This window comes from Lissotriton vulgaris, chromosome 10 (genome assembly GCF_964263255.1).
Source record: "Lissotriton vulgaris chromosome 10, aLisVul1.2, whole genome shotgun sequence".
Classification (NCBI taxonomy): Eukaryota; Metazoa; Chordata; class Amphibia; order Caudata; family Salamandridae; genus Lissotriton; species Lissotriton vulgaris.
Window position 1 is genome coordinate 1050437115 of NC_141698.1, and position 24799 is coordinate 1050461913.

At 43.0% G+C, this 24799-nt stretch overlaps 1 protein-coding gene across 2 annotated transcripts in view; it reads left to right on the top strand.

The window, feature by feature from the left end:
* The window catches only part of OSBPL10 (oxysterol binding protein like 10), a 789797-nt gene that overhangs the window by 425824 nt on the left and 339174 nt on the right, over nucleotides 1-24799 (top strand). The window contains exon 5 of one of the 2 annotated variants that reach the window (XM_086942107.1): nucleotides 10674-10865. The exons of the other annotated variant lie outside the window; for it this stretch is intronic. Within the exon in view, the coding sequence (XP_086798233.1) occupies nucleotides 10674-10865 (192 nt within the window). The remainder of the gene's footprint in view (nucleotides 1-10673; nucleotides 10866-24799) is intronic. 2 annotated transcript variants of the gene reach the window in all.

Genomic DNA, 24799 nt, shown 5'->3' on the forward strand with positions numbered 1-24799 from the left:
GGGTCACTCCCTCCCGCCTTCCAAAAGTTCAGAACCGTTTCCGGTTTCCCATCCTTGGGGATTGTGTTGAGAGGGGGTGGCGGGTATCTCAGCCATATGGAAAGGGGCGACCATTCGGTCCCCCCGAACGTATGGTGGAGTACCCCGATCCCCCCGGGAAGCCATCTTGGGCGGGAGGCGAGTCTCGGCTGGTATGCCCGAAGCGGTGTAGCCGGGGCGCGCCTTTTCCCGCCCTGGAGTGGGTTGTCCTAGACACTGACGCGGCCGGCCACGCCCTCGGAGGCAGGCGGGGGCGGGTTTACGCCCGCCCGAAGACGGATAAAAGGAGCAACAAGCCAAGAAAGCATCCTCTTGTTCCCGTGCTCTGAAGCTGCACCTCCCCGCTGCACGTGAGCTCGAGACGGAACGAAGAGCCAATTTTGACCCACCCACCAGCCCCTGAGGACAGCTAGGTGTTTTGAATAAAGTTTTGATGTGGTAACTCTATTTCTTGCAGGTGGTGATGATTGTCGTGATATTTTGAGTATGCAATAAAGAATGGTCATTTTCAGTATGTTTTTTCAAATAAAGTAATTCTGCACTAGTGTTGATCAGTAATCATGCTTGTAATAGTTATGGTTGTTTTGTAATTTAGTAATTTAGGTAAATTGTCGTATTTATTTTGGTCGGGCGGTAAGGTCATGATCGGTGAGCAGTAATTGGAAGATCCCTATGGGGGGGCGTCACCCATTACGGATGGGAGCGCTCGGGGGAGGTGGCCATTGGCCCCTCAACGGGGAGGCGGTCCCTTCTAAGGATAGGCCGCCGGAAGGAAAGGAAAGGTGGTCAAGGCCCCTTCCTGGATAGGAGGGGCTACGGGCCCTCCTGGGGAATTTCCCGGGGCCAGGACATCTGCGACGGCAGATGGGGTAATTTGTGTGGGGTTCGGGAGGGGGTTTACGCTACCTTTTAGACACCTCACACGAGTCCTCGGACGACCGTTAAATGGCGTCGAGTTCATTGGGGCCCCCGTCAAGTCCAAGGGAAATTGGTAGATGCACTTGAGGTACGCCTCTGTGCGGTCGCTCCCCTCACAAGTGAGGGGGGTATTTCTGGTTTAGGGATCTGACACCGGTTACGACCTTGCCGTTGGCCCTTAACGTTAGGATGTACAATTTCAAGTCAAATGTTTTGTAGGATGTTAGTTCGGCTAGGAGAACCTTTGTATTAGAGATCTGTTAAGGTTAGCCAAACATCGGAATGTGGAAATGAAATTGTACATAATATGAAACTGTTATTTTAATGTTTTTGATTTTGTTTCATATTTTAATAAATACGGCCGGGAGGGTCACTCCCTCCCGCCTTCCAAAAGTTCAGAACCGTTTCCGGTTTCCCATCCTTGGGGATTGTGTTGAGAGGGGGTGGCGGGTATCTCGGCCATATGATAGGAATGAACATAAGTGGTCCAAACCAAAGCCCCCCACAAGTAGATCAAGCGGAGGTAATGAGCTTGGTCCAAGCAGGATCTTAACTTTGTGTGCTATAGAGTTGCCCACCCTCAAGCAGAGGTACCAAGTGGAAGTAAAGCAAGAACGCAGTGACCTCAAAAGCATCTGCTCAGTTGGGGCCAGGTGGAACAGTGAAAGGAACTAGGGAGAGGAAACGGTGGGAGGAAGGATGAACAAGTGCCTTGACACTGGGGTGATTGACTGGCCTCTAACCGTCCTGTACAGATTCCGACTCGACAAAGGCAATGGCATAAAATATCTGAGGTAACTTTTAAAAAGGTGTATGTTGCTCCGAAAATTCTACCCACTGAAGACATTGATTCTGCCCTACTTAAATATGATTTTGCCACTCGCTCTGCAGTGGAGCAGATCGCCCCACTTAAAATATTTAAAAGCCGTCCTGCAAGAAAACAGGAAGTCTGGTTTTCAGAAGAGCTGCGGTGCCTTAAGCGTACTGCCAGGAAATTTGAGAAAGTTTGGAGAAAGTCGCACCTGGAGATCGATAAAAACAATTATCAGAAGGCAATAAGCACTTACCATAAAACCATCCGAGCTACACGGAAGAGCCATGTTACCTCACAATTGGAGGCGGCAGGTAACGACCCGAAAGTGGTATATCAAATCATAAACATCTTTCTAAAGCTAGTGGCATGTGAAAGTGCAGATATGTCGTCCCAACAATTATGTGACGACATCTCAAGTTTTTTCACCGATAAGATTGACGTTATCTATGAAAAAATTGAGGCATCTATTCCATCTATAAATAATAATCTTGACAGTCACACACCGGGGCAAGCAGTTGCTGCTAACTCTGATTTGTTCCTTAACTTTCCGAATATCACTCTGCCAGAGGTAGAGATGTTGATCAATAACATCAAAAGTGGGAGCCCTTCTGATCTATTACCAGCAAGATCAATGGGAGAGGTGGGGAAAGTGCTTGGTCCGGATATTCAGAGCCTGGTGAACCTCTCGTTAAAAACGGGACGTGTCCCACGGGAGTGGAAAAAGGATCTAGTTAGACCTATTCGGAAGAACAGCGCCATCCCTTGGACTAACCTGTCCAATCTCAGACCCATCCCCCTGCTACCTTTTTTGGGTAAAATCATTGAAAAGCATACTAATAAGCATTTGTCTAACTTCCTGGAACTATCGGGAAGCCTTGATCCTTCACAGTCTGGTTTCAGGCCGAAATATAGTACTGAATCGGCCTTGCTGTCGATAACTGACGATCTCGTATGTACCAGGACAGAGGTATTTCCGTTGTCCTGGTGCTACTAGACTTATCAGCAGCGTTCAATACTATTTCTCATAAGATCTTGATCGAACGACTGACTGTGAATGAACTCTCCGACCGCACCCAATGTGTCACCATGGGTGAATTTCGGTCGGATGAGGTTAAGATCACCAAGGGGGTGCCACAGGGCTCATGTTTGAGCCCAACTCTCTTTAACACCTATGTGGCACCCCTGGCAGATATAACTAGAGCCTTTGGTTTCTGTCCAGTGTCTTATGCTGATGATACCCAGCTGCTTTTTCCTTTTAAATCACTGACCCCGGAGGTAATACAATCTTTCTCCGAGGGGATGAAAGCAGTATCCCAGTGGATGTCTTCCAACTTTCTTCAGTGTAACGTTGGTAGACTGAGGTGATGCTTTTCGGTGAGGCCAACATACTATGGTCCCCTGACTGGTGGCCTTTAGATTTAGGACCAGTCCCCGAACCAAAACTAGTAATCAAGAACCTTGGGGTACATCTGGAGCCGGAGCTGACTATGAAACAACATGGAAATAATACGGTGGGGTCCTGTTTCCATGTGATAGGACTCCTCCGCAGGATATTCCCGCTCCTTCCTGACTCCATTAGAAAGACTCTGGTTCAGGCTCTAGTGATCAGCCGACTTGATTACTGTAATGGTCTTCTGGTGTCTGCAAACGAAGAGGTGTTGGACCGACTACAAGTGGTACAAAACACAGCAGCCAGGCTAGTCCTCAATGCTCCCCCCAGATCCTCCTCTAAACCTCTGTTGGAGAGACTTCTCTGGTTATCCATCCGCCAAAGAGTGAAATTCAAGACTTGCTGTATTGTACATAAAGGACTACATGATCTAGGCCCTGTCTATTTAGCTAATAAATTTGTTCCATATGTTCCCACACGCACCCTTAGGTCAAGTGAGCAGCTGCTGCTAAGGGTACCTAAGGTTAGCAGGACCAGACTGGGTGGCAAGGCTCTGTCAGTGGTAGGTCCTATTTTGTGGAATAGCCTTCCTCTCCAACTAAGACAGTGTCACGACCATTCTGTTTTCAGAAAACAATTGAAAACCTTTTTGTTTCAGGTTTAACCAGTTAAGTCAAGTGGCACTCAAAGATCTGCCACTTTGTGATTTTTTGGTCCTGTACTGTTGTATCGTCCTGGTTCTTGCTTCTGCTGTCTCTCAGCGCGGAGATACTCCTTCGGGAGTTTATTCAAGCGCTTTACAAACCCACAAATAAATAAATTAAAATAGAAGTCTGATACTGTCCTGCCTTGTCTCCTAAAATATTATCTAGATTTTTTAAATGAGCAGCTATGAGGCATGACAGGAGGATGGTAGTTTTTAGAATTCAGTAATGTAACTTTTACATCAGTATCTTGTTGTCCTCTGGTTTTTGTGATTTTCTCTAAAAGGGAGGATATGCTTAGGACTTTATCAAGCCCAGGATTGTACTGTACGTGGGTTAGGTCAAGTCCTTCTTTACTTAGACTGCTCCTCTTATAAAGGATCTGCTGTGGGATGATAGGTGGTTCCAGAAGTGACGGGCGCCCACGTGTCCCAACCACTTTAACGGTAATTAGCCAAGAAAGGACTAATTGGCTCATTTATCTTCTGGTTGTAGACCTCATCCTTCCACTTCAGCAGAGGTCCAGGCTTGAACTCCCTGTTGAAGGACCGCCCGCTAGATTTCGAGACCTTTGTGCCTAGAGTGGATCCGCGGGTGGGGTTAATGAACCATATGCACAACTCGAACACCAAGCCAGCACCATGTTTTTCTACCTGGTCAACATTTAATTTAGCTTTTTCAAAACTATCCCCAAAATGAGGGTTTGTGTCTGTAAAACAAAATAACAATGGCCAAGATGCCCAGGAGATTTACTTCAAGAGGGTGTCGCACCATTGCTTGTATTCTCTGCCTTTGTTCTCTTTGCTTTGAGTGGTGGACTGGGCAGGGAAAATCATTTACCATTGCTTGATGGTCCTGCGATGGATGAACAATTGTGTAAAGAGTTTCTGAGGGAAGAAGCAGCCGAGTCTTCCCACTGGAAACCCAGTGATTCCCATTTCTAAATTGGCAGGAGAACTACAAGTTTAGTGAGGCGGGAGCTCTGCCAAACTCTAAATTACTACCAAAGTGTCCTGAGTTCTGGTTATAAAACCTGTGCATACAGTTAAGGGGCTACATGGGGGGGGGAGGGGTTAGAATAGGGATTGCCCACCTCTAATGTTTCTAAGTGAGTGTGTTTGCCCCACCCATAGGTCACCCTTAGAGGGGATAAAACAGTTGGGTAGAGCTCTGAACAGGGAATCTGCAGCTCTTGTAACCTAGTACTACAAATAAACATAAATAATTATGCATGGAAGAACATATAACACTATCCCAGCAGTAATTATAAAAAGCCACCATGCATTACTCCGGTTGGAGGACTGAGTTAGGTAGCATACATACAAATTTATAGATGTACCTTGTCTGCCAGTCAACATGGAGCGTGGGCCATGAATCGCTATTGCTATTAAGTTTTACGCATGCCAACGGATAGAGAGTGATGTGGAAATACAAAAAATGCGGAGTCCTGTTCGGAAGCATCATATTGTTTGATGGTGCAGCACGCGCAGGCTGGTAATGAAGATAATTGAGACTAGAAGTGTAAGGGTGCAACACTGAAGTGGCAGAGAGCGTGGTCTCTGTACCATATGGGACCACAAGGCGAGCTGATCTCTCGACGGCTGGCCTGACGGGTAGTAAGTCCACAGAAGTTAATGATCTGCAGTGAAAAAGAAACTTGGGGCCAGATGTACAACGCCCAAAATAGACCCTCGCAAATTGTGAGTCTTTTGCGACTCGCAATTTGCTAGGCGCTATTTTGGATGTACAACAGTGTGTAGCACACTGTAAGCGATTCCCAATGGGGTCGCAAATTGAAAGGCTCATGAATATTCGTGAGCCTCTCACAATTTGCGACCGCATTGGAAGTGGCAGGCCCTCCCAGGTATGGTGGTCTGCTGGGCTCAGCAGACCACCATGTCTGGGACTGCTTTTAAATAACGCAGTTTATTTTTTAAATGCAGGCCGTTTTCCTTAAAGGAAAATGGGATGCATTTTTAAAAAATTTAATGTTTTCGTTTAATTAAGGGCAGGCAGTGGTCCCAGGGATAAGAAAAATAGTTTCCCCTGCGTTTGCAAAGATTCCCTTTTGTGATCCCATTACCACCCTCTTGAAGAGGGTGGTAATTTGCGAGTTTTTTTACAACCGCACTTTCGGTCACAAAACATTTCTACATGGGGTTGCGCTCGCTATTAGGAAGGGAGCGCCCCTACCTAATAGCGACTCACAATTCCAAAATAGCGAGTCGCAAATAAATTGCGACTTGCTATTTTGGTATGGTACATACCAATATTGGTTTTTGCATGCGTAAACGGGGTTGCAAACCCGCTTGCGCATGCAAAAGGAGTCCTACATCTGGCCCTTGATGTCTTGTTGTCTCTTGATTTCAGTTACTGTCAGTGCAGAGCGATTTACAAGGACTGTGTTCTAGTATAGATGAATTAGATCACGGATGGGACACACTTGGTGGTGTCACTAAAAGTTGCATCAGGGGCTGCCTGGTTGGATTGAAGTTATTAATGATAGACCCATAGCAATAGCATATTACTATTGGCCAAACCAGGATGTTTAACAGTTCAAACAGCAACAAACGGCGATCATTCAGAGCGGAACCCATTGAAAATAATCAACGTAATGATTCATACTGCGCACTAACACCTTCTGTAGTCCCAGAAAGCCCAATAGCCCTGACGTAGCACACCCAGTATCCTTCCAGCAGACAGGATCTCACTTGTAGAGGTAAACATGGGTTTTATAAGCACACAGTTTGTCTAAGCTGAAATTGGTGTGAAGTTGGTAATTACTGGACCAGCAGGCAGAGGTCCAGCATCTAGGAGAAGGGAGGCAGCCCAGTCCATGACCCCGAGCTAGAGTCTACAGTGGCAGAAGTGTCACTTCAGGCTGGTAAGGGTCTTGTCGTTTACTTATGCCCTCCAGCAATGTAGCCGCACCTCAGTAGAAATCATGTCTGTCTAGAAAAACACCAGCAGCAAGTCTTCCATCTCAGCATGTCTTCTCAGAAAATCCCAGACCCCTGTTAGAAGGCTTGTGTATTCCATTCCTCCCTAGCCAATCCCCGAAGGGCAGGAATGCTCCATCTAATGCACAGTGTACCTACCCCAGGGATACCATCTTCTTCCCTGGACTGTCAGTGATGTCACCTTCATCATATGGCCATGGAAACCAGTGGGACCCAAGTACATGTACTCTGTTCGTAAACATTAAAGTTGCACTGCTGTACAGCAAGGCCTTTCTGAGGCCTAGCCGTGAAGCAGCCCTGTAAGAATCCTAATTTGGTGGGCTGCGGGGTTACCCATCACTGTTTAGGTTCTCCATAATGCCATAGAGGGGGAAGAGCTTATTCGCTTCATATGGTGTTCTTGACTGGACATAACAAACCTCAAACCATGTAAGTTCTGGAGGCGCCAGTTCTACAGATCATACAGCAATCCCATTGCATTCTAGGCATGTGTGTTTGGTGGTTGAGTCCAGACAAACTGACTCCTCCCTGTTTCATGAAGAGCACACTTTACTCACAGACGGTAACTGAAAGATGGCCAGTGTGTTTGTTGGGACTAGTAAGGCTTAAAGAGACATCTTCAGACATTTCTACAGCGTTTGTGCTAACTGCCTGTGGTTTGTGAGATGGATGATAACATTAGAGGTTGCCTCCTCTCAAAAAAAAATATATATATATATATTTTGACGGACAGATTCTGGAGCTTAGCAGAACTTGACGTAACCTAAATAGAAATTAAAAAAACGTTCTTTTCTCCTAGAAAACACCAGCCACTTAACTTTGACCTCACTGACTCATTTGCATAATCTGCTTCGGACCATGGGATCCTGTAAGAATTTGGATAATTAGTTGAGGGGTCAAAGTACCCACCTTAAGTAATAATCACAATCCTTATCAGGGTGAGCCATTAAAGTCACTTAATAAAACCCTGGTAGCTTGGTACAGAGCCGACAGGCTTTACTTAGTGGCAATTGGTAAAGTATTTCTGCATGACTACAATAAAGTTAAAATGGAAAACTGTAAAAATTCCACATGACTTGGAACAATAGAGTACAAATTAATAGACAAAATACCAAAAACCCAATAAGGAGAACCGGAGATATTCATTTTGAAAGTTTTAAATAGGAAGGACGCCAAGAAGCACGAAGTGCCAATGACAGTCAATGATCACAGTAGATGGGGACATAAGGGCAGTTTGACTCTGACCGTGATGTGCGGGTCGAATACACTAACCAGGTTCAGCCTGGTCAAAGATTTTACCATGTAACTTTCGTTTACTAAGTCCCAATCCACCACATAAGTTCACTTCAAAAGTCCCCCAGGTCCTCAGTGGAGGCACTTAGAAACCCACAGGGTAGCAAGCAGAGTCAAGTCCACGTCAAGTTGCCACTAGTCCATTGGGCAGTTGGAGGAAAGGCCTCTTGTATTTTGTTGTGTCATTGTAGCTTGAACCAGAGGTCAGCCTTATGACCCTTGGAATCTACTTTGCCCTGGGTAGAAGAGGGTGAGCAGGTCCAGTCTTCTAGGCTCTTCTCAGGTCTCAGACAGCAGGTTCAGTCCTCTTCTGATCTTCCACAGGTCCAGGAGTGTTCTGCATTGGATGACTCGAGATGCCATATTTATGCCTGGCATGAACTAGTTGGTAGGAATGACCCCTGGGAATGCCTGGGGCATCCTAGTGGGGCTAACCTTACCCACTTTGGTCATTTTCAAGCTGGTTAAAGGCTTCAGCCACATTCCACTTGTGCTCTGAGAGCTGAGGTTGTGTGCAGTGAGTGTATTATGGTAATCCCAGTGTCTTCCCACATCTAACACTAAAATCCAATTTTAGGCAGTCAATTCACCCCCAACAAACTCAAAGACAGATGTTTGGTTAAACAAAAGATGAACTTTCAGTGGATACACACAAATTATTTTGCCGGTCTGGTTTCCTCAATTGAAGTACACCCCAAGTGTGATATGAAAAACCCAAGCTGATCTGTCACACAGGTCTTGATACTCCAGAAGAGTCTGAAGCTGAAATGTGAATAAGAAGCCCACTATGACGGAATCCAGTCTCGCAAAGGGGATAAAAAAAAGATGCAGGCCTGAGTGCCAGCTACATTGGCAGAGTAGGTCTCTTTGAAGTTAATCAAGTCCTTGCGCCCAAACCGCGGTCCATCCTGTCAAGGGCACAATAACATGGCCCACTCCTAAAGCCTTTTGTCCCTGTCCTGCAAGTGAGCTTACACCTCATTCACATATTTGATTTGCTATTTTACTGGCTGGCAGAGAGAGGGAGCAACAAGCAGAGTTTGCTTCTAGGGACTTCAAGCAGGGCAAAAAAATCATGTTTCCAAAATATTTATTACAAATCTAACTTCACCATTGGATTGGGGTTGTAAAAAATATTTCAAAAACTCCAAAAATTAAATTTGTAGCTGTTCCCTAGGCAGATATAACATTTTTAAAACCTAATATTATATCTCAATGATTTCATTTGGAACAGCTTTATGGTGTTAGTCACTAAAGGGAAATGTTTAACATAAAACTTTTACAAGTCCTTCTTTTAAATATCATGAATCCTGCAACTTGGGCAATAAGGGCTAGTTAGAAGGGACTTACAAATATTTAAAAGGAAAGTTTAGACCTGTCAAAAGAGGTTATTTTGACAAGTCAAACCTTTCAGTTAAAACCTTCACATCCAGGCTAATGGTGGCAGGCCTACAGTCATGTTTACATTGTCATTGTACTGGATGGCACAATGGTTGCTTCGGTCTACTTGTGCCATTTAACTTACAGGTCCAAGGTACACCTTGGTACCACTAGGGACTTATAGGTAAGTTAAATATGCCAATCGGGTGTATACCAGTTTCATTAAGTTGAAGGGGGAGCACAAGCACTTTACCTCCGCTTAGCAGTGGTAAAGCACACCGTTCTGTTACTAGCAAAAATAGGGTTCAGCAATGAGATAAAACATTTGGGGTGACCCTGTGGAGAGGGTACATTTCCAACTGCTCCCAAACTCACTTTGAGGAGCACCTGTTTGCTTAATCTTCTTTTTGTCTACTTTTGTATCTTTTTGTTAAGTGCTCTATCGAGTTACAGACTAACATAGGCTAATGGATATTGGGCAGTGCGGGTAGGTTGGAGTGGTAGTAGTGAAGGTAGACTTCCCAAAGTGCTAGGTGCTCCCTCAACTCCAAGAAAGAAGGGAACTGTGAGAGGACTGAATGGTAATACACTCTCTCTACCCTCAGTTTTTCTTTGCAAAAGGATTCCATGGAGGTGGCAGTAAATATGTTCTTTTGTGTACCAGGACTTCATGTTCATGATACTGAACCATATCACCAATCTTACTACTTAAAATTCTGTGATATGTGACTCAATAGGCAGTCAACCTTACACTATTCTTGCAACCATACATCCATACAAGTCTCTGGCTCTGATCCTTCTGGGTCGTCTCCCATAGGACTCCTGCCGGACTAATTAGATTTCTCTATCATAACTACTTCTAGAAACAGACTAGCCAGTGCCCCATGTGTGTTTATCTCTTCCAGACTCTGCTCTGTCTCTTAGATGCTTATATGTTCTAATGCAGGCTACAAAGTACTAAATATGAAAGCAGAAGAAATGATGGGCACTACAGTTAATATAGGTGTTTTTAGCAGCAGCAAGCTGTAGCCTGTAGTATAAAATGCAGCAGCATTTGCACTAAGCATGGCTGCAGGTTTTTGGGTGAGGGAGATTAGGCCCCTATTAGAAGAAGACGTGTTAATCATAGCCATGTAGCCCAGGGGTAGACGGTAATACTTTGTTGCTTGTTCTAGAGCTCGACGTCTTCAAGACCCAGAAGTGTCTCTTTGCTTCCACCCGGGACGCCCATATCTGCATCTCCCGGTAGCCAGAGACAGCAGGCTCCCAGCGGGGCGACCGTTGTCACCATCACCCACCATAAATCACCCGCTGCCGCCCGGAGAACCAAGAGCCCGTATCCTGACCGACTCCATCAAGTCAAAGAGGTAGGAGACTCATCTCTCTTCCCTTCGGGCAACCTGTCCCAGATAAATCAGCAATACAATCAAAAGCCTTCCTCAAACGCAATTGCCTCTTTCTTGGCCTCCTTCAGCATCTGTCTTCTTGACCCAAGCTGTGCTTCTTTTTCTTATAAATTGCTTCTCTATTCTTTTTCCATTGATTTAAATGGTAAGTCCCCTTTATCATGTGCCCTCTTCCTGTGTACAAAACTGTCCTTCTGGGAACTCTGCCCTCACTTGAGAATTTGGATGATTCATTGGGTTTTCTGATGGATACTCTTGTTAGCAATAGAAGGAAGAATTGCTTCTCTCTTGATTCTTGCAGAAAACTGGACTGGCCTTAGAGACAGGGCACCAGTGAAAAGAAGCAGAGGTTAATTCTCAGGCTATGACTGAAAAGTAAACTCTCACCTTCACAAATACATCACCTTCACAAACATATAGTGACAGCATATAGTCAGTAAGTGTAGGTAGAACTGACCGTTTTTTAGAGATTAGTGAGCTTTGGAGTTCGGAGCCTGATTGCACCTTCAGACCTCTAGTTTACGCTTGAGTTGATTTTTGGACTATCATTTTGTTGATTTCCTAAGTTTATATTCTTTATTGTTCTCATTGAGTGAATTTAGAAAACTTTAAGGACTCTTTTTTACAGCCGTACAGAAATATGAATCTGGAAAACAGTTGAAAACTTAAATTTTGCTAATTATACAAAACCAATTTGGGCCCACACCTTCTTGAGCGATAGATCCTTTCAAGTCTTTGAGGGAGATACAATCTCCTCTAGCAAATCTTTGGGATGTGGAGTCCCACAGGGCTCATCGTTAAGCCCGACGTTGTTTGACGTTTATATGAGACCACTGGCTGAGATCGTCCGTCATTATGGTATTAAGATCATCACCTATGCGAACGATACTCAGCTGGTAGTCTCTCTTGCTCAGGGAAGTGACACTCAAGCAATGACTGATCTACTAGGATGTTTACAGGAAGTAAAGAACTGGATGACTATGTCATGCCTTAAGCTCAATGGAGAAAAAACTGAGCTGATGCTCCTCGGCCACTCTGCTCCAGGCACAATTGACTCCATATGGCCCTCCTGTCTAGGTCAGCCACCTACCCCCAAAGACACTAAAAAGTCTTGGGGTATGGCTGGATAAGTCCCTGACATTTGACAGTCAGGCTACCAAGCTGTCTGCCATCTGTTTTGGCCTTCTTAGACTCCTTAAAAAGATTCTGCCTCTCTTGCCTTTTGAAGCCAAACAAATTGTGATTCAAGGCTTGATTCAATCCCGCCTTGACTTTGGCAATGCCCTGTACTTAGGAGCCCCAGACTATATCCTCCAGAAACTCCAGATAATTCAAAAGTGCGCTGCGCGCACATTGCTCCAGCTTCCCCGCAGACTCTCAGCCAAGCCTGGACTGAGGAGCCTCCACTGGCTTCCTGTCAGAGAGAGAGTTACTTTGAAATCTCTGTGTATTGCGCAACAGGCCTTTTGGAAAACAGGCCCAGCGATTAATTATTCTTTAATTACCACATACCATCCGACTAAACAGTTGCGCTCGTCTAACTCCTTTCTTGCCACAGTCCCTAAAATAAGGAAATCCAGAGCAGGAGGCCGGCTATTCTCCTATAACGTAGCCAAGATGTGGAATTCCCTCCCTCTGCATCTGAGGGCTAACCCGGATTTGTCTTCCTTTCGGAAACAATTAAAAACCTTCCCGTTTAACAGATAGAACCCCACTCCCCTCGACTTAGGATCCCCTTTAGCTAGCGCTGTCCTTCTTTTTCTTTTTTTCAGCGCTTGGACGCCTCAGGGCAGCAATTTGCGCTTTATAAAACGCCTTTTCATTTCATTTCATTCATTTCATTTCATTTCATGTTTAAATAATGAATAAAGTTGACAATTTGTTTGTGAATTTTCCATATACCATTTACCAACATTTTTTGCATGCTAGATCATGTGTGATTTTTCATGGGTAAAGATACAAGGAACTGGTATGAAATGATGATGTGTGTGCAGATTAACAACTTTAGGACAATGAAATGCTAAACCAATTTCATATCCTATGTATGGAATTCTAAGTAGTGTATTTTACTTTCTCTAAAAAGCTCACAAAGAAATGCTTTGTTGAACATAAGGATTTGTAAACTAATATTCTGTCTAAATTTCATTGCAATGAGGAGGCAGCACCTTAATGTAACAAAGTATTACACCACCATTTTCAATTAACAACAAAGTTCTTCATGCACACAGATTAAAACTGAGGTTGTGGTTTCAATAGTTCTTTTATTTTCTTGTAGTTATGTATTCCCCTTGCCAACACGTGTTTCGTCTCAGGCTGTTCCAGTTAAGACAGACTTCATCAGGGCTTAACATTCAGTCTCTTATGCCTATTCCTGAGTTGTACAGATGAAGCATTTGCAAATATATTCTATTGATCATCTTATGATGTCCCAATTCTGTATATGTGGCTCTAGTCTGACACTGTGGGTAGTATATTTAGTCACTCATTTCTAAGGTATGTTATCTTCTATCTTCTCCACTGCCGCAGCACAGAATTGGGATGACATAAGATGATCAATAGAATATATTTGCTAATGTTTCACCTATACAACTCAGGAATAGGCATAAGAGACTGGATATTAAGCCCTGATGAAGTCTGCTGTAACAGGAACAGCCTGAGACGAAACATGTGTTGGCAAGGGGTTTACATAACTACAAGAAAAGAAAATAACTATTGAAACCACAACCTCAATTTTAATTTTAATTTTAATTTTAATCTTTGTTGTTGATTCCTGGACTTCTCCAGTTGAGGAAGAATGGATGGCTCTTCCTACTCCTGAGAACCAGAAAATACTTGGACACAGAATGGATAAGACTTTGAGACTTTATTAGACTTATGTGGTAGAATGCGCCAACTATCCCAGCCGTCGCACCTTCTTCGACCATTTTCAATTAGACCACAACAACATAGAAAGCTATCTCTAATACTTTTGTACGTATACAAAGAAATGCGTTTGAAAAAACGACTAGGAGCTAGAACAAGAACTCCTGTCGTTATAGGGTAATGCGTGAACTTTTTTGAAGAAGCATAGAGAACAAACCCAGCGATTTGACTAACCACCTTCTTGCCCTTTAAATAACAACCTCTGAGTTACAGATAGTAGGACTGCAAACAAATCCTTCAAACTATGATCTGATAAATTAAGTAAATAAACTTCTAGGCAAATGTTCATTATTTGATCTTTGTGTTGATCTGCATTAATGAAAACTGAGATCTTTAAAAATATATATGAAGATATAGCACTGTGTCCTGGGGCAGACACTATCAGAGCTATCTGTATAAGCCACTTTAAACACTCAGGGACTTTAACTGATGATTGTTCTCTTTTGTAGTTAGGCCAGGAATTTGACATTATACCTAAATCAGTTTACGCCTGATATATCAAAATGTGATGCCATTTACTTATGTTATGAAACAATTAAAAAGGCTTTCAAATACTTGATACAAAAGAGAGCGAGCATAAATCTTACCAAAATCCCTGGTGGTTATGACATGAGGCCTTCCATACAAAAAGCACCACTCGATGAATATTTTATGAAAGTGTCAAACAAGGAACTGGGCTGTAGTGATGAATATGCAATATTATTTAATTAAATCACCAAATACGTAGATGACCCAAAATGCGATCATAACAGATGGAATCGCCTTTTATGTTAATGGTATTGCTAATTAGCATTTGTATAAGTGACATTAAAATGGATTGATACACACAGACAAACTCAAGCACGGTACCACACTATATCCAAAATATATCTGCCCTTGAAAATCCACAAACTGGACAGCTTGCTTCCAACGGGGCCAATTTTATTTGCCATCAACTTCGTCACAATAACTGTTTTTGATGCTTTGATCTTATGGAGAAGCATTGTGACTCTAGGGCAAAAAGCTTAGTACATGCTAAGTAAGCTAGACGAAGCCGACTGAAATATTGATAGGCATAATATATTTGTTACTTGTTAACCGTCTTTTGAATTGTGAGTATTATCTTCGTATGTAGAAATGTTGTACTATAATGGGTACTCTGTTTGCTTTCTTTTATGCTTACCTAGTCAGTGCTTTCTGAGGGAACTATAAAATGAAATTGTTTTGTGAACTAGATTTATAGACAATATAATTACCACTCGGAAAAGGATCCACATCTTTACATTTACTTCTTTAATACAAACAAGTAGAACAAATCTTTAACATTCATTTGTACAGAGAACATATTGGTTTCCTAAACATGAAAGTATAAGTAAAAAATAGAACTTTGGGCAGTACGGCTTGTTGAAAACCAGCTTTGAGCAACACCAACCACATTGCATGTAAATAGTCCTTATCAGGACTATGGCTATGATAATATCACAAATAATACATTTGTAAGACGCCATTGTTGTAAAGTATTCTCATGCAAGCTGAATTAAAGCTTTGAGATCTCAAGAATGAATGACCTACTGAAATATAATTGCTAAAATATTCTCTACCACTCAATTATGAAAGTCAGTTTTTAGATAAGTATAGATTAACTATTCTTAACTCCACATATATGTACCTTGAGTATAGCAAACTTATAAATATTGACCTTCACAATTTTTTGGTAGTCAATATTTTGGCAAGTTGATACTAAAACCTCAGTTCTCTAGTAGAAACCCCTACATTTACATTGAGGGTTAGATAAGCAATATATGAAACAATTTTCGATATCTCAAAGTGATGACAATGTTTATCTGCCCAAATATCATTTCAAAATAGAAACTTTTTTTGTAGCCATTTTTCTGCATCTTAGCCTTGATAACGCATACATACTCAATAATGTTTTAAGCAGTTGTATTTACTATTGTAATATTATGCAGTCCTAGAATAGTGAACGTCACTTTGACTAATTTTGAAACTATCTTGGGAGAGCAGTCTAATTGCTTATGGCCATGCCTTTGATATTTAGTTGTGTATCATTGTGCTACGCCTGCTATTCATATCCTGGATAATAATGCAGCTTCTACTGTCAGAAAAGGGTAATTCTAGTTTGAATGCTGATACCTTATTTGGAACAAAATGCAAAAATGTAGTGTTTGGATTGCATCGGCAAAATTCTGATTCGTAATGCAGAAGCATTTCCAGCACCATTGCTATTCATGAGCAAGGCCTAATTCTTGGTGAGTGCGATAAAAATGCCGTTCATAAACTTCTTGAACCACATCTTCTTTGGGCCGTTGTTCATAAATTGTTTTTGACTCACTAGGACATTGGTCTCCAACCTTTTCAGGAATAAGAACTACTTATGTTCAATGAAAATCACCCAGGGCTACTAACATTATTGGTGTCGTAATAGTGACCACTTCAGAAAAGATTACATTTGTGACCATCCATGCAAGATCAGCAGCAGTGACCACCTCTGTGCTTCGGGCACTGCTGCCAGCAGTAATTTAACAATGCTTTGGTCAATTTTGAATGCCCTCCATATGGGTAATATTTAACAGATCCATTTGTATTGTCTATGGCTTCTAGATATTGATACTAGTGTTAAGTCTCCCCACTGCCATACGATTTATTACACAAATGTTGGCCTTAAATAGAGTTTGGAAATTCATCTGCTTTCTCCAAACATCTTATGAGTTTGAAAATACATAAATGTTTATCTTGCATACATTATCAGGTTATTTTTTAATAATTTTTTAACATTTGTACATGCACACCATTCTGACACTGCGACACAGTGGCAATCGTATAAGTCTCTACCCTCACCTTCCCTCCTTCAACCCACTATAATCCATTAAACCACAGATGCAAATGTCTAAGACAGACTAAATAAGTGTGGTCTTTCTTGTTTATGGAGTCCCAACCCTCTTGTAATCCTCATCCCGTGACCCCAAAGCAGCTAGCCAGGTCAAACTTTTTTTCGCAACTTCTGCCCTTTTATAGCTCTAACGCTAGTATTTTACAGCATTCCATCCTGCTTCCCATTCTCTGAGTGACAGGAGGAGGGGGTGTTGGGGATTATGGGGTCTTGCATCCCCATTTCTGGCCAATGTCGCTTTTTGCCACCATAAATCCCACATTCACCAGAATATTCTGGTATCGAATGAGGTCTGAGGATTCCCACACTCCCAGTAGAGCCTTTTTAGGTATCAACTCAATGGCAGCTCCAGCTTCCCCCTTCAGGGATCTTGCCACCTGCTCCCAAAAAAAGCAGACTCGAGGGCATTGCCACCAGGTATGAATAAATGTACCGTCTATACCACACTTCCTAAGACCATGGGCGTCCTTCGCCCTCCCAATTTTGTGAAGCAATGTTTGGGTGTCCTGTGGAGGAATTTTAGCTGAATTAGCTGGTAGTTGGTCTTAATTGCAACTACCGTTCGGAAACTCAATGCCTCCTTCCACTCCTCATCATCAATCTCCCCTATGTCCTGTTATCACCTATCTTTCAGCTGTGTTAATGCCCCCTGTTTGTTCCACAGTAACGTGCCATTTGGTAGAGATATCAGTTTGTGTCGGACTCGCACATCTAGCAGCCTCCTCTCTAACGGAGAGTCCTCCTGTGTTTCCCCGTCTTTATCTAAGCCCCCGATAAGCGCATGCCTTAATTGTCTGTACTTCAGCCACTGAGTAGTCGGCATTTGATATTCCCCTTGGAGGTGTTCAAAGGGAACCACATTAGCATCCCACATGTCAGCGAGTGAGAAGATACCTATTGTATCCCAGCCCTGAAAGCCCTTGAGGGCTTGTCTCAGTGTTGTGCCTTCCCAGAGGGGGGGGGGCGGGGGGGGGGGGGGGGGGAGTCTCGTATCTCATTGCATCTCCCGAAGCAGTCTTCTCCACACTGCTGGAATTGTGATACATTATCAGTTTTGGTATAAGCATGTTAATTCAATCTAGCAAATCAAATTTAGTATGATGGGCTGCACAGAGGAGAGCTACTAAACAGGTAGCTGTAGAGCTACCATTAGCTCATAAGCTACTCGTTGGCGAAGTCTGCCCTAGGACATCATCGGCTCTGATTCATGAACGCTGCCCTGCTACTTACCTTGCTACTCCTGGAAAACGAGGGACTTTTCCTACAACTATCGTAAGTGTCCTCCTCCTTCCTGGGGTCAGTGGGTGACCAGCTTGCCCCTACCTAGAGAGAGTTTTGAAAAGTGTTTGTAGCACTGGCTTTTGGTAGAGCAAGATTTGTAAACAGCACGTTCTTGAACACCAACCGGGGACGGCGGACAGAGACAAAATGTAGTTCCTCTTTATCCTATCAGATGAGGTCTAATTGTTCATGAACCAGAAACTTTCTAAACCATTTCTGTCAAACTGTTTTCCCCACACACTTTTATGAACTGGCTCATGAACCTACCTGTACAGATATACTTAATATCAACCTGTTAAAGAATGTTTACTTTTTTAATGCAAATGTCTCAAAACTCACTGTACAGATGTACATCAAATGTCCTGTTCTGGCATGAGCTCTGTCTGCGATCCGGATAGTTTTAGTTGTAGTGGAGAAAGCAAGAATTAAAATTGGGATTTCATATGCATGCCGCATAAGGGATTTTCTTCAAAAGCCCTTGGGCCAAATTGGACATGGAGAACCAGAGATAGATAGACCAAGTATCTTCCGGATTTTTACTGATTCCGTTAAATAGTTTGAAAGTAAAATCTGAAACAAAAAAGTCTTATCTGACCTATAACTCTGCAATTTATAGATATGTCTTTGTAGTATAAGGTATGTATCATTTCACACATTATCACATTTATTTCCTTGGGAGGTGGAGCATCACAAGTAAGTGGTGCTGCTCAACCAGGTAACTTGAGAATTGAATTGAACATGCCATTAAACTGTCTGCTGATATGTTGTTTATACGAAACCGAAAACACTATAGCATGAGGTTCATTACTGAAGCTCTGAAATAAAATATGATTTATTTGGGCTTCATCTATTCTATATAAATGCTATAGTCTTTTTCAAAATATTTAAACTGCAAATATCGTGTGAAAATTATTTTTGAAACGTTTAGTTTCACTGGTGCTGTAACCAATGAACTTGCACCTGAATTGAGTTATCTACGTCATTTAGAAATGTAATAAGGTTATGAATAGTTATGCCACAATTCTGTGCAGTATGCAAAAACAACAGTTGATGGACAGAATGCAGAACAATGTCATACATTCACCCCAGTACAGAGATCTGGGCCTAAACCATCGTTTTTTTGCTCACCATGCCATTCCAGTTTGACCCAGCCATATGCAAATCAGTCTTGCCCCTGTGCCATGGGAACAGTCCAGCCCGAACTGCCACGCCAGGTCCTCTCTGGACTGGAAACAAGCATCCTAGGACCGGTTTCAGGTTTTCAGCCCTCATCAGCCAGGATAGCTTGATTCCAGTGGCATGGAGCGCACCGGATTCACGTCTGAGCATACCCGTCCCACTCGGAGTGTTAAATGCAAAATTAACAGTGATGGACAGAATGCAGAACAATGTCATACATTCACCCCAGTACAGGGATCTGGGCCTAAATCCCTCGTTTTTTTGCTCACCATGCCATTCCAGTTTGACCCAGCCATATGCAAATCAGTCTTGACCCTGTGCCATGGGAACAGTCCAGGGAGGTCCTCCCTGGACTGGAAACTAGCATCCTAGGACCGGTTTCGGGCTTTCAGCCCTCATCAGCCAGGATAGCTTGACATGGAGAGCACAGGACAATTCTGTGCAGTACGTCATCCATACTAATATAATAAAGAAAGAACCCAAACCTTTGAGGCAGGTAATCTCAGGAACCACAACACCAATCACAACACCCAATACAGCGTTGGAAAGGGCAGTTGCAGCAGACGGGCATAGGCTATGCAGACGCCCACCATATACATTTAAAAGGTAAAAGAACTGTGCCAGCAAAGTAGTCCCTTGTAGGCGTGTCTGCGTTGTGCTGTGGGCGTGTGCTGGGGGCGTGACAAACGCTGGGGGCGTGTGGTACGTTCCGCCCTTCATGCCATGTCTCATATCGTGTGCTAATCCCACCCTGCTCCCTTTAAATACCCCTGCACCCATAATCATAACCCACCCTTACTCCTTAAAATACCCCAACACCCTTAAACACTAACTCATCTTAACCCTATAAATATACCCTGTACCCCAAAACCCAAACCTAGCTCTAAACCCTAAAAATACCCCTGTATCCCAAAACCCAAACCTAGCCCTAAACCCTATAAATACCCCTGTATCTCAAACCCCAAACCTACCCCTGAACCATAAAAATACCCCTGTACCCCAAAACCCAAACCTAGCCCTGAACCCTAAAATACCCCTGTACCCCAAAACCCAAACCTAGCCCTGAACCCTTAAAATACCCCTGTACCCCAAAACCCAAACCTACCCCTGAACCCTAAAAATACCCCAGTACCCCAAAACCCAAACCTAGCCCTGAACCCTAAAAATAACCCTGTACCCCAAAACCCAAACCTATCCCTGAACCCTAAAATACCCCTGTACCCCATAACCCAAAACTATATCTGAACCCTTAAAATACCCAAACACCCCAAAACATATACCTCAGTACCCGAAAACATATACCCCTATACCCATACTTACCTTATCCAAACATTAAAAAAAAAATATGCTTTTACCATTCATGCATTTACAACGAATTTCGTTGTAAATGTATGCGTGGTAAAAGCATATAAAATGTAATGCCATGCGTTATAATGGCATTGCGGAGTCATGGTACTTTCGTAATGAAAGTATGCGGAGTGATGGTATGCGGAAAGAAAGTTGTGGAATAATGGGTGTTTACCCTCCCCGGTAAGTACATTGGTGGCACGGCGGCCCACATCTCCAGCAACATACTCATATTTTTTCACCACCCATTTGAAAAATGCACAGGTCTCTCTCATTGATGGCCAGCACCGACATACACTTTTAGACACACCTCCCGCCCAAGTTCTAGAATTGCGAACTTTAGAGCTGGGAAGCTACGTTCGAAACTCGGCATCAGCTCAACATCCTGTGATTCCAGGCAAATCGTTTTGTCTCCCCGTGCCTACCACAAATGAATGTGTTCTTCTGTAATGTAAATTGTGCTCATGCCACGTTGTCGAGTTCGCGCTATACAATATTGCAAGGAAAAATAAAGTAGGGAAACTCTAATTCACACACTACTGAACGCGCACTCTTAAGTGCATCAGCAGTGCACTGTGAATCGGAGCTTTCACAGGCCTGTCACAAATAAGAAATGCTATTAAAACGAAATCCTACGAAACAATATACTACTGGCCGGCAGCAATTCATACCCGGACAACGTCGGGACGGGCTGCTAGTTTATTATAAAATGGATGCAGTTTTCTTGTGTTCTATTCAGTTCCTCCTGCTCATCCCCGCTCCCAATCAGTGTCCTGCTGAAAAGCCATCTCTCCCCTTATTTCCTGGAGCATCAAGTGTACAACATCTTGTTAGAAAGTATGTATTGTAAATGAAGCTTCCAAGATATACCAAAAGTAATACTTTTAAGAACTTCTGCTGGATGTTCCGCTGATGCGGTTAGTTCTATGAGCCAATGTTAAGTAAATGTTTAATTTATATTATACATCTCCGGAGTGCAGTTGCTGTGGCAGCAAGTGGTAGATTTATCTTACTGTAAGAAATGGGTTAGTGCTAAATAATTAAGTCGTTTTAATTATTATGTTGTTGTTCCTGATTTGCCAAATGCGACCCTAACCATGATCATACTGTGCTGAATTTGCAGAATCTATTAATAGCTTGTCTGAATTGCCTGTAACACCTCTGGGATTCTGTGTTACGTAGGATGGCATCATTGTCCTCGTAGGTGTTATGCTGTTGGTGCTCTTCATGAATCGGACACTTAAAATGTTTGCTTAGAACATGCCTAGCGAGGGTTTTATGGTTTTTTCATTTATTCTGTACTTCTGTATTGGGCTTCATAGCAGTTCATGCATTTCCCCCTTTGTACTGCCCTTTGATAATTTTTTTATGAAAACCTCTTTTAGCTCTATTTTTGATCTAGAACTCTGTCCTTTATGCATATATTTTTATTCTGGTCAACTTTGCTAAATTGTTTTTGTTTCCTGATGAGAAATGTAGTCTCTAGCTCAACTGGAGGTTCGGGAGCTGAAATAGCTTGGTAAATATTGGGGTGATCAAATTCTGGGGTTCAGGTAATTATTGGAGGTTTGCTCCCTTACAAAGTAGCTCTTGAAGACCTGGCCAGACATCTTGCAGGGACTTTGCAGTGCACACCATGCACTTATTTTTGCATATTTTGAGCAAGTAGGATGTGTTTTCATGGCGTTGCAGCACTTTAGTGAAGTATGTAACTCATGAACCACACGTCAGTGAGGCGTTGCAGCATTTTAGTGAAGTATGTAACTCATGAACCACACGTCAGTGAGGCGTTGTAGTACTTTAGTGAAGTATGTAGCTCATGAACCACACGTCAGTGAGGCGTTGCAGTACTTTAGTGAAGTATGTAACTCACAAACCACACGTCAGTGAGGGGTTGCAGCATTTTAGTGAAGTATGTAACTCATGATCCACACGTCAGTGAGGCGTTGTAGTACTTTAGTGAAGTATGTAACTCTTGAACAACACGTCAGTGAGGCGTTGAAGTACGTTAGTGAAGTATGCAACTCATGAACCACACGTCATTGAGGCGTTGCAGTACTTTAGTGAAGTATGTAACTCATGAACCACACGTCAGTGAGGCGTTGCAGCATTTTAGTGAAGTATGTAACTCATGAACCACACGTCAGTGAGGCGTTGCAGCATTTTAGTAAAGTATGTAACTCATGAACCACTCGTCAGTGAGGCATTGCAGTACTTTAGTGAAGTATGTAACTCATGAACCACACGTCAGTGAGGCGTTGCAGCATTTTAGTGAAGTATGTAACTCATGAACCACACGTCAGTTAGGCGTTGCAGCATTTTAGTGAAGTATGTAACTCTTGAACCACACATCAGTGAGGCGTTGCAGTACTTTAGTGAAGTATGTAACTCTTGAACCACGCGTCAGTGAGGCGTTGCAGTACTTTAGTGAAGTATGTAACTCATGAACCACACGTCAGTGAGGCGTTGTAGCATTTTAGTGAAGTATGTAACTCATGAACCACACGTCAGTGAGGCGCTGCAGTACTTTAGTGAAGTATGTAACTCATGAACCACACGTCAGTGAGGCGTTGTTGTACTTTAGTGAAGTATGTAACTCATGAACCACACGTCAGTGAGGCGTTGTAGTACTTTAGTGAAGTATAAAACTCTTGAACCACACGTTAGTGAGGCGTTGTAGTACTTTAGTGAAGTATAAAACTCTTGATCCACACGTCAGTGAGGCGTTGTAGTACTTTAGTGAAGTATGTAACTCATGAACCACACGTCAGTGAGGTGTTGTAGTACTTTAGAGAAGTATAAAACTCTTGATCCACACGTCAGTGAGGCGTTGTAGTACTTTAGTGAAGTATGTAGCTCATGAGCCACACGTCTGTGAGGCGTTGTAGTACTTTAATGAAGTATAAAACTCTTGATCCACACGTCAGTGAGGCGTTGTAGTACTTTAGTGAAGTATGTAGCTCATGAACCACACGTCAGTGAGGCGTTGTAGTACTTTAGTGAAGTATGTAGCTCATGAACCACACGTCAGTGAGGCGTTGCAGTACTTTAGTGAAGTATGTAACTCATGAACCACACGTCAGTTAGGCGTTGCAGCATTTTAGTGAAGTATGAAACTCTTGAACCACACGTCAGTGAGGCATTGCAGTACTTTAGTGAAGTATGTAACTCTTGAACCACACGTCAGTGAGGCGTTGTAGCATTTTAGTGAAGTATGTAACTCATGAACCACACGTCAGTGAGGCGCTGCAGTACTTTAGTGAAGTATGTAACTCATGAACCACACGTCAGTTAGGCGTTGCAGCATTTTAGTGAAGTATGAAACTCTTGAACCACACGTCAGTGAGGCATTGCAGTACTTTAGTGAAGTATGTAACTCTTGAACCACACGTCAGTGAGGCGTTGTAGCATTTTAGTGAAGTATGTAACTCATGAACCACACGTCAGTGAGGCGCTGCAGTACTTTAGTGAAGTATGTAACTCATGAACCACACGTCAGTTAGGCGTTGCAGCATTTTAGTGAAGTATGAAACTCTTGAACCACACGTCAGTGAGGCGTTGTAGTACTTTAGTGAAGTATGTAACTCTTGAACCACACGTCAGTGAGGCGTTGTAGCATTTTAGTGAAGTATGTAACTCATGAACCACACGTCAGTGAGGCGCTGCAGTACTTTAGTGAAGTATGTAACTCATGAACCACACGTCAGTTAGGCGTTGCAGCATTTTAGTGAAGTATGAAACTCTTGATCCACACGTCAGTGAGGCGTTGTAGTACTTTAGTGAAGTATGTAACTCTTGAACCACACGTCAGTGAGGCGTTGTAGCATTTTAGTGAAGTATGTAACTCATGAACCACACGTCAGTGAGGCGCTGCAGTACTTTAGTGAAGTATGTAACTCATGAACCACACATCAGTGAGGCGTTGCAGCATTTTAGTGAAGTATGAAACTCTTGAACCACACATCAGTGAGGCGTTGTAGTACTTTAGTGAAGTATAAAACTCTTGAACCACACGTTAGTGAGGCGTTATAGTACCCTGTACTTTTGGTCAAAGCATAACCAGTTGCCTCCCACCCACCCACCCCCCACTCCCCCTTGCTGGCCTATGCAGAAAGCCTGTGAAACAGGTAAACATTGCAGGAGGATATGCACACTGTCTTGAAATGCTAGGAAGAGCCATGCTTTGGCTGGCTCTGACATCCTACTAGGGTCTTCAGAGCGGGATAAATGCTAGCACCATCTAGGCTGGAGTTGCACCTTAAATAGATTTCGGATG